The sequence below is a fragment of the Pteropus vampyrus genome, unplaced genomic scaffold (assembly GCF_000151845.1).
Source record: "Pteropus vampyrus isolate Shadow unplaced genomic scaffold, Pvam_2.0 Scaffold105, whole genome shotgun sequence".
In the NCBI taxonomy this organism is placed as follows: domain Eukaryota; kingdom Metazoa; phylum Chordata; class Mammalia; order Chiroptera; family Pteropodidae; genus Pteropus; species Pteropus vampyrus.
The window spans coordinates 2,052,687-2,063,282 of NW_011888886.1; the positions used below are offsets into that span (position 1 = coordinate 2,052,687).

Genomic DNA, 10,596 nt, shown 5'->3' on the forward strand with positions numbered 1-10,596 from the left:
CAGGCGCGGAGGAAGGGGACCAGGAAGCTCACAAGACGCCGCCTGGCTGGTTCCGGGCAGACGGAGGGGCCCTGGGGTGAAGAGGCGGAGTGCGGGTCCCCCCCTTTCCGCCCTGCCGTTTTGATTCACACTGAGAGTAGCTCTAGGGTGTGGATTTGACTTTTGAGAACCTTCACGGGGGCAAGACTTTAAGCGTCTCAGAAGGTCAGTGCCCTAAAACTTAGAAATGGAAAAAAAGAAAAGGGAAGTATCTGTGGAAGAAAGAAAAGTCTGCTGCAGAGGATGCCCCAGCCCCGCTCGCCTTCCGAACGACAACGGCAGCCTTTCCGAGCGCTGGAGGCTTCGTTGCCCGCCATTGCCTTTGGGGAGTCCCACAGGGGAGGCCCCAAGCCCAGCTTCCCACCCAGCCCTGACTGCAGCGATGCATACTCACTGGGAAACCTACGAGCTTTAATTCTGGGACACTTTTTCATTGACAAGGGTCAAAAATCCCAACTCAGCTAAAGCTAACAAATGGAGGCGGGGGCGGGGTGTGGATTTGCCCGCTCACAGGCTCACAGCGAGGAAGTCTGCGGACATCCAGGGCTCCAGTGAGTCATTCGGTCACTCACTAGGTCTGCTCTGCTGTCCCTCTGTGCTGGCCTCGCTCTCCCCTGCTGCTGGCAGACCCTCCTCCCGTGGTGATGCCGGGGGCCCTGGCACATCCTCACAGCTGCCCTGGAAAGAAAGACACTTTCATTCCTGCCAGCCCCTGCTCAGATCCCAGAAGGAGCCTATTGGTCTGGTTTATGTCCCATGCTCACCTTCCAAGCGTTTACTGTGTCCTGAGGAAAACAGGAATTATGATCGGCCTGGGGGAAGGAGCTGGGCAGATACCACTCCCGTGTTTCCCATAAGGCCTTTCAGCCCTCAGGTAAATGCCCGGAGAGAAACAAATGAGGAGAAGAGCTTTGTGCAACCTCTAAACCCCCCAGGGTATGTGGGGGGAGGGAGGAGAGCGCTAGGTCCCTGCCCAGCAACAGGGCCACCTACCCGTTTGTACATAAAATGCTCTTTTCAGTTTTCCGCATACACTGAGAGTGTGTACAATAGACAGAGGCGTCTCCTGTGCTGGGCAGTTCTGAGATGGACCTGCCATCTCCTGCCCTGGGGTACAGCCCCTCCCCTCCACTGTGGGCGGGACCTGTGGCTTGCTTCTGGCCAATGGGATATGCCACATAGGATGTCGTTCCCGTGACCACATCCTGTCATACAAGACTCTGCCTTAGCTGACTAGAGAGAGCCTCTCCTGCTGGCCTCGAGGAAACGAGCTGCCAATGAAGGGGCCTGTGGCAGGGAACTGCAGGCCACCTTTAGGACCCATCATGGCCTCCAGCTGACAGTCAGTAAGAAGCCTGTTCCTGGGCCATACAGCCTCACAGAAAAGAGTTCAGCCAACAAGCTGAGAGCAGGAGCAGATTCTCCCTCAGTCACGTCGTCAGATGAGAACGCAGCCCAGCCGACGCGCCACTGCGGATAAATGAGACCCCGAGCAGAAGACCCAGCCACGCCACGTCCAGAATCCTCTTTTACTATCTCACGGAAACTGTGAGATAATAAACACGTGTTGAATACACCCCCATTTTTTCTCTGCGGCAGAGAATTACTGCAGCCACCTACAGATGGGTCTCCCTGCCTCCGGCCTTGTGCCTGCTCAACCTACTCTCTGCCCTGTGGTCAGAAGCGTGGCCCTAAAATGCAAATGCGATTTCCTCTTCCCCTTCGTGTTCCATTAATGCTCTTGGTTCTCAGAATAAAATACAAACCCTCAGCACAGCCTGCAAGGCCCTTGGCTTGCCTTATGAATGTGCCCTCCCCCCAACTCCCCGTCTCTGTGGGGGTGGGGTGGGAACCAATCTCCCCTGCCTCGCATGCTCCAGCCTTCCATGATCCACTCATTTTCCTCTGAACTGTTGCCCCAACACACATGCGTGTGTGTGCGCGCACACACGCACACGCACACACACACACGCGCACACACACGCACACACACTCGCACACACACGCGCGCGCGCACACACGCACACACACACACACGCGCACACACACACCACACACACACCCCTTTTCTCTTCCTTTTCCTTTTCCTCTGCGAAGCTCAGCTCAAACATGGCCAGTCCTGACCCTAGAATGAAACACCTGTCTGCAGTGGGGTCCCCGCTCCCTGCGGTTCCTCTGGCCCAGCTCCCAGTGCTCAGTCACCTGTGTGTTTGCCCCCAACCCCGTGTCCTCCCCCAGACTGTACTCCAGGAGGGCAGCAGGAGCTGGCTGTCTCAGGATCCCTGGGACCAGCTCGGGGCTGGCTGCCAGCAGGAGTCTGTTGAAATGACTAAATGAATAGCACGTCCACTTTCTGGATGGCAGTGGGGTCATTTAACCCTCTCATGTCCTCTACATGAGGAGTGGGGGCTACACATGAATTAGGCAATCTTGGTAACAAATGCTTCCCAGCCCCAGAGCCCGATCCGGACCGCCTGGGCATCTGTGGTCCAGCTGACATTGGCTGGAATCTGGAGGCTGGTTAAAGCCCACGGGGACTGTTTTGTCTGCTCTCTGCCACCATATCACCATCCCAACGATGTGCCATCATAGCTCAGAGCGGGAAGCCGAGGCAGAGAGGAGCCTGCCTCCCTGTAACCACCACCCCCTCCCCACCAGCTGCCGAGGCAACCAGCCTGGGTGTGTCCCTCTGCAGAGGAAGTGGTGACCAAGCCCATCCAAAGGCTGGGAGGGCTTTTCCCCAGCGTGGGGAGTTTCCAAACAAAGCCCTCGGTGGGCCCCCGAGGGACAAGGTGTTTCCAGCACCCTTCCCACCGACTCCCACCCAGAGGAATGTGCTGGGCCTGCGCACTCTCGGCCCTCCCTTCCTTCCCCACCCAGAGCTCTGTGCTGGGAGCCAGGGAGCCAGGGAGTCGAGGGCTGGGAACTTGAACGGCCTCCAAGCCCTGCTCTGCACAGCGCAGGGTCAGTGTGTCTGAAAACGCTCCGAGGCCTGGCTGCGGTGGAGTCTGCCCGCCGACAGCACCCGGGACCGCCCGGCCTGGGGTGCAAACTGTGGTTTCCTGCACCGCCCCCGCCCCGTGGGACTCAGGTCGCTGGGGGGCCCACATCCGGGGCTATCGGTGATGCAGTCCCAGTATGAGGCTCCCAGCTGTCCCTTCTCTCCGAGGCATAAAATAAAACACACACAGACACACTGGTTCTGACATGAGGGAAGACTGGGCCCGGGTAAGCCAAAACACAACCTGCTCTGAGCGGGGGTCACTCGGATGCTTGTTCGTGGAGCGTCCTCTCTCCGTTGGAACAGCTCAGCCGGGGCAGGCTTCTCACTGCCATTTTAGAGCCACAGAAACGAAAAGTCGAGGTGCTGGCTGGGCTCCTGAGGGGCCTGTAGGACGCGTGGGCTCCAATGGTCAGTGTGGCCCTGGGCCAGAGGCTTCCGGGATGGGAAGGCCAACTACAGTACAACATGGACAGCCCTGTGCACGTGTGTGACTTTAAAAATCCAAATAGTGTGTGTGCGTGTGTGTGCACGCGCGTGTGTGTGCGCGCGTGCGTGTGTGCGTGTGTGCGTGTGTGTGCATGTGTGCACGCACGTGTGTGTGCGTGTGCATGCGTGCGTGCGTGTGCACGCGCGCATGCGTGTGTGTGTGCGTGTGTGTGTGTGCGTGTGTGTGCACGTGCGTGTGCGTGTGTGCGCGTGTGCGCGCGTGTGGTATATTTGCATGCAGAACAAAGTCTGGCACTGGTTACCCGCCCAGGGAGGCGAATGGAAGAGGGGAAGATGCGCTTTTTTCTCCACATGATGAGAGGGAGAGAGGGGAGGGGGGAGAGGGGGAGGAGCAAGGAGAATTTTACTTCGTATGTGCTTTTTTGTATTTCTTTTCTATAATGAGGACGAGTTGTTTTTGCAATGGTAATATTAAAATTTATTTAAATTACTATGTAAAATAAAGAAATCTTCAGTTGGGCCAGCCACACGGACATTAAGGATATAACCAGGGACTTCAAACCCCTACTTCGGTCCGAGACAGCGGCACGCGATGGCCCAGCCTGCACACCTTCACCTGTGGGCAGGGCCTGGGGCGGGGGTGGGGGGCAGCGAGCCGAGGAGCAGAGCAGGCCGCTGTATGATTCGGATAAGTTCCTTAACCCCCACCTTGTCCTCAGTTTCCGCCTCCGCACAGTGGGAGTGATGACAGTGACAAAGTCCACGTACCCCTTCAGTGAGATCAGGGGGAACATGTGTGCTGACAGCACCTGGCACACCATGTGTGATGACAGTGGCCTATATGACCAACATTTTCTTTACTTTATATTAATATCGTTTATATTACTTTATATTGTTATCATTCGGGGCAAAGCCGCACGACTCCCCTGGTCCTGCTGTGCTCGGCTCTGAGCTGGGTGGGGCATCTGCTTCGAGGGGTTAAAATCCATTTCTGTATCTGCCGAGCCAGGGGGCTGGCCAGTATGGGGCCACAGGGCCAGGGCAGCCTGACAGAGGCTCAGCCTGGCTGCCCCCGAGGGCGGGAGGGAGGAGCAGGCTTCGGGACAGACCCTGGCTCAGGCCCCTTCCGGGCCCACTTCTCCACTGGCCACTCTGCCAACGTCTGGAGCTGCTGCCCAGCTGGGCTGGTTCCAGGGCCACACTGGGTCACTGGGGAAGCCAGGCTGGCAGCGTGCCCATCACAAGCTTCCGGCCAGGCAGAGGGGCTGGGCAGCCCTGGGGACACTTGGAAGGTGGCCCTCCCAGGCCAGCAGGTAGTGCATGCTGTTGCCCAACGCCCCACTGGCCTCCAAAGGCTTTCTTCTGACCGCAAGGTGGTGGCATCTGTCTAGGGAGCCTCGGGACACAGTGGACGGCGCTGAGCTGGGCGCCCGTCGGGAGGCCCGGCTCCCAGACGTTTCTCTGCTCGCGCTCAGAGGCGACTTGGACACGTTGCTTCTGTTCTCTGGGTCTCGGTTTCTCTTCCCACAAAACGAGGGGTCGGACCAGAACAGTGGTGTCCACAGGATGGTCCCTGGACCAACGGTGTCGACATCTGGGAACTTGCTAGAAACGCAAATTCTGACTCCATTCAAGACCTTCTGAATCAGGAGCTCTGGGGAGGGCCCGGGCATCAGCATCCGCATTTCAACACACCCTTGGGGGATTCTGATGCTGCTCGAGGTCAAGGGTGCTGGACTGGATGCTGTCAGCTCTTTGCTGGGGCTTATTTCAATCTACCGGGCACCCCTTACACATGCGAAGGTGGTACGACATGTCGTCTATGCTGAAACGTCACCTCCATTCTCTGGATAGTTACCGCCTACTTGTCCCTAAACTCCTGTGGGAAGCTGTCCCAGAACACTCTGCTGCCAGCTCTGTGAGCAGGAGTGGTCAGGTCCCCTCTGTGTCCCTGTACCTGTGTCTCCGTTATGGCCCTTGGTTTAAGTACATCGCCTTCTTCGTGGGTCAGTCTCCTGCAAATGGCCAGAACTGAAGGTCAGGGTTGATCTTATTCCTCCACGGTCCCATATCACATAGTAGGGCTCTCCTTCTCGCACCATAGGTTGTCCTGCCCAGGGTCCCTGCCAAGTATCGGTCCCCTCAGAGAAGCCTCCAGGGGCCCACTACGCCCACAGCCCCATCCTGGGGCTTTCCTTTAGCAAAAGTTTCGGGCTGGGCACCTGAGCCCGGGGGCCTGATGCATAGATACAACCTGGTTCTCCCTCCTGAAAGGTCTGAAGACACAACACACAGAGGGTGTGCCTCCCTGAGGACAGAGAGAGAAGGCGAGTGCAGCAGCCACGAGGCAGCCATAGCCGCCAAGCAAAAGCTGTGCGGGGGGGCGGGGGGGCAAGGAGGATAATCAGCCCCCTCCCTCACCCCCCCGGGGAGGGGCAGAGAGCTGGGAGGTGGTGTACCCCACCGCCCCAGGCACACTGCCAGGGACACGTGTGCTCTCAGTGCCCGTCTTCCAGAAGACACTTGGGAGAAGGAAGCCCTGCACTTGGGCTGGAGAGAAGGATCCTGGCTCCACCAGCACAGGCCAGTGATGACAGACAGGCTACTTTCCTCCCTATTCCTCGGTTTTTTCATCTATAAAATGGGGCTGGAAACCAGAGAACAAAAAGGGATGAAGAGCCCACACCTCACATGACTCTTGGCCCGCGTTTGGTGTTTAATACGTGTCTGTTGAGCTGAAGCTCCTTGTAACTCAAACACATCAGAAAAGGCATCGCTATTCTTTCTCTCCTGAGCAAAGTGGCTCTGTGCGACTCACCAGGCATCAGTTTCCACATCTGTAAGGTGAACAGGTTGCTCTGGATGGTATGTGCCTCAACTACCCCTACTCCAGTAGGGGTAGTTGAGGCACAGCTCTGGATGGTATGTGCCTCAACTACCCCTACTCCAGAGGCACATACTCCTCTGCTCCCCCACTACCAGTGTCCTCAGGGGAAGGAGACAGGACCCCTAGGGTGTTAGTAGCAGCAGACACCCATTGCCAGGCAATTGGTGGATCGATCACTCAACAGCTAAGGGATTAGGGGGTTGGTGATTTCATTAATCCATTAGTCAATCATTTTTTAAGTCATATAGACCACGGGTCAAGGAGCTGGTCAGCTCACAGCACGTGCTGGTCCTTGTGCAGCCTCCGGTCTAGTGAGCTCAGCCCAGGGAGAAAGAGAAAGGCAGGAAGGATGGGCTGGACCCAGGCCTGGCGGGCAGCCAGCTCACCCTCCCAAGCCAGCGCTCCCTGACCCACCGCCCAGCCTGGCAGGCAGGTGGGGCGGGCAGGGCAGCCCCCAGCCCCGCTTTCTTCCTCTTGGCTCCACGGCTGGGCTCTGACCAAAGACTGAAAACTCAAGAGCTGCCAAGGCCTGGACGGGCACTGAGGGTCTCAGAGGGGAGGAGTCTGCGTGCTGCGGGTCCTCCCCTCTCAGCCGCTGCCGGGCCCAGGGCGGAGTGGAGTCAGTGCCAACTGTCTGCTTCTGACAAGGCCTGAAACCAGCATCGCCAAGCTCCTTGGGGAGAAACCAGCATTGCCAAGCTCCATGGGGAGAAACCAGCCCTTGCAGAACACGGTTATCGGAGATAACCTTCAAAAGCATCTCATCCAGAGTCTCAGATTTGCGCACTTCGCTGACCATGAAATTTCAGAACAAACTCTGGGGTCTACCATTGGATCGCCAATGTTTTGTTTTCATAAGTTAGGGCATTATGTACCATCTGCTATCACCATCTTTTCCTAAGAGAAAGGACATTCTAACAAGAAATTATTAGGAGTATATAATCTCTGAATAAATAATAGCCCTTAAACTGTACTTAACTACACACACCAAAAAAATGCATTCTCTGTCCTTGTGTTCAAAGCAAAACCAGGAAAACGAACGTGCTCATAGTACAGGACTGATATGAACCACAGGGCTAACCCGACTCCGCTTTGCAGGTCAGAAAATTGAGGCTCAGAGATGACAACGAGACCTGCCCCAGGTGACCCGGCACTTTAATACCAAGAGCTAGGACAAGAACCCAACGCTCTGTTCAGCGTCACGCCCACATTCTGGCTAGGTCTTCGGTGCAACAGGCAGTCGCTGTCACCGTCTCTGGCTGAGTCCTTAACATGTTTCTCTACTCCAAACCCTTCTCACCTCGCCAGGGCACCCTCCCCAGCGGAGAGCTTATCCTCCAATGTCACCAAGAAGGTGAGTCACATGTGAGCACCCTGGCCTCCTCCCCTGTCCCAGAATCTTCTGGATCCGCAGCCATCTTCCCTTCCTGCCTGTCCTTCCTCCCGCGTGTGCCTCACCAGTCCCCCGCCCAGCCCGCACTTCCCAACCTCTTCCCTCCAGCGGCCCCTCCCTCCCTCTCTCTTGCGTCATTTTTCTCCACTGACCCTTTCCCTTCAGCAGATAAACACGCTCCGGGTTTCTGTACTGTCGTTTAAAATTCCTTCCAAAGTTCACGGAAAAAAGAAATCAAGATGGCTTTTACATATACGAAAACTCTCAAGTAAACTCCGTCAAAAGAATACACAATAATATCATGAATTCTCATTTTTTCCACTTAGCTTGGTAAAAGTCAGAAGATTCAAGAAGGCCTGCGTTAGTGAAGACATGGGGAACTGGCTTTACGACCATTGCTGGCAGGATAAATGAGCATAAAAGCACATTTGGAGGGCGATTCGACTATTTTTTCTAAGTTAAAAATGCACATCCCCACATATCCGAATTGTCATAGCAGCTTTATTATTCATAACAGCCCCAGACTGAAAACAACGACGCTGATGGCCACCAGCAGAGGAATCTGCCAGTCCACTGTGTTCCACAGCAACGAGAACAAAGGAATCCCAACTAGATGCAACGACACGGCGGACTCAAAAGAGAACAACTTCCTATGTAATTCTCTTTGTACAGGTTCAACGCAGGCAAAAGTGATGCTTGGTGTCAGAAGCCATGATAAGGGTCATCCCGGACGGGCACCAGGGACGGGGCTTCCGGATACTACTAACATTCTGTTTCTTGATCTGGGTGCTGGTGACCCAAGTGTGTTTGCCTTGTGAAAATTCGCTGAGTTGTGCACTTTCCTGTATTTATGCTATGCTTCCATTGAAACTTACCAAAAACTAAAATAATAAAAGAAAAAAAAAAAGCACTACAAGAGTAGCTGACGCAGCAATTCCAATTCTAGGACGTGATCCTGTAGTGACCCTTGCATGGGGACAAACGGCGTGTGGACGCGATGTCTCGGCAAACTGGAAACAACCCAACTCCCTGGTGACTTAAGCAGGAGCGGTTAAATAAATAATGATATGTGGATATAAGGAAATATAATTTAACTACTACAAAGCATGAGGCTGGTCTTTGTGTACAGATACGTAATAGCCACCAAGACACGTTGCGAAGTCAGCAAGCGAGGTTCGGAAGGTAGAGACCATTATCCTTTGTGTCACAGTATGTTTGCATATACATAGACTCTCTCCGGAGGGACACGTGAGAACGTGGTGACAGTCTAACCAATGGCAACCTGCTCTGCTTTACATGGGCGTTATCTGTGTCTGTGTTCAGTCTGCCTGCTAGTCCTTCTCTGCCGGGAGGTCTGTGGTGCCTGGTGCTGACGACACCTCAGCAGCGTCTAAGTGAATGGCCTCTGTCTTCAGTTTACAACATGTCCATATCCCCAACTCCACGAAGGACCAGAATCTGGGTTTGGGCGGCAGCCGCAGCCTGGAGTGAGAGAGTGAGTGAGTGGAAAGGCTTCATGGAAAATGGTGTCTGGGTAGCGGCAGGGGAGGAGAGGGGCGAGATCAGCACGAGCGAAGACCTGTCTTTCTGGAACATGAGCTAGAGGTAGGCAGAATTGGACCTTATGCCTTAAGGGCCCGGAGCCTCTGCTGCCCCAGTTTCCAGGTGTTCCTGTTGTCCAGGGAGCAGAAACAAGCTGAGGTGAGAGAAGCTGGGGCACCAGACTCCCGGAGAGCTGCTGCCCCCTCCCAGTCTACAGGAATAAGACTCAGCCAGCTGCGACTTGGCCACACTGGCAGCTGGGATTTGGATCCAGGTTTGACTCCAAAGCCCTGGGTGGCCCTGCTGTTTGGAAGTCAGGACAGGCTTCCCTGAGAAATTACGGTGCCGTCTCACAGAGCACGAGTGGAGAAGCGTCGAGGTGCTCCATGCAGAAGGAACGCCATGTGCAAAGGGGTCCTGTATTTGGGGAACTGTTTGGAAATGATGCAGGAAGCTGGAAGGCAGTGGCAGTCATCGCAGAGATCATGGTAGCCTGGACAAAGGCAGGAGTGGGTGACAGAGAGAAGTTAATAATCTGAGAGAGATTTAGGAAGAAGAAGGGCATGAAGTAACTGGCAGAAGGGTCTACAGCCGCGCCACCCTGAACACACCGGATCTCATCTGATTGCAGAAGCTAAGCAGAGTCGCGCCTGGTTAGTACTTGGATGGGAGACCACCTAGGAAGACTAGGTGCTGTAGATGTAAAAAAAAAAAAAAAAAAAATTGGCAGAAGGAAACAAGTGCAGAAAGGGGAGGATTTGTGGGTATCTGGAGGTAAGAAACCCAGATTTAGATAGAATAAGTTCAGATTCAAGGACACTGAATTTGAGATGTCTGCAGGACAGCCAAGCTGCAAGAGAGGGGCGGGGAGTGCAGTAAGTGCTTGCCTTTATTCACTTATCCAACCAACAGTTACTGTTAGCTGCAGTGAGCCAGGAACTAAGGGTTCACGGTGAATTAAGCTAGCTCCCTAACCTTAAGAAGGTTCTCTCTGGTGGGAAGACACTCAACAAATAACTAAAGAAACAGAAAAGTTACAGGTCATGAAAGGCGCTGTGGAGGGAAAGGCGCTGAGAGCCTGGGGAAGATGAAACAGAAAGAAGTTGGCGGTCACCGTAGTCAACCCCTCCGCCCAAGCACGGCAGGCCTGTGAGGAACAAGTCGTGGTCAGAGCCGTGGGCCCCATCTCCTTCCTTCTCAGGATGAAGCGAACGGAAGTACAGGGGTGGGAGACGAAAGAACAGGTTTCATCAAGCATCTTTCAGGTAGTTAATTGGCTTGGCT

General features: G+C 54.8%; 1 protein-coding gene, 1 long non-coding RNA gene and 1 pseudogene across 2 annotated transcripts in view; 2 read left to right on the forward strand and 1 right to left on the reverse strand.

The window, feature by feature from the left end:
* Window positions 1–429: 429 nt before the first annotated feature.
* Window positions 430–924, reverse strand: LOC111742992. The gene is made up of 2 exons (XR_002781557.1): window positions 804–924; window positions 430–717 (listed from the first exon to the last, which is right to left on the reverse strand). It is a non-coding gene; the product is annotated as an uncharacterized LOC111742992 (long non-coding RNA).
* A 4,379-nt stretch (window positions 925–5,303) lies between these two features.
* The window catches only part of KLF11 (Kruppel like factor 11), a 13,459-nt gene continuing 8,166 nt past the window's right edge, over window positions 5,304–10,596 (forward strand). The window contains exons 1-2 of the mRNA XM_011365137.2: window positions 5,304–5,496; window positions 7,598–7,731. Of these exons, the coding sequence (XP_011363439.1) occupies window positions 5,304–5,496; window positions 7,598–7,731 (327 nt within the window). The remainder of the gene's footprint in view (window positions 5,497–7,597; window positions 7,732–10,596) is intronic.
* LOC111743016 lies at window positions 9,896–10,014 on the forward strand (annotated as a pseudogene).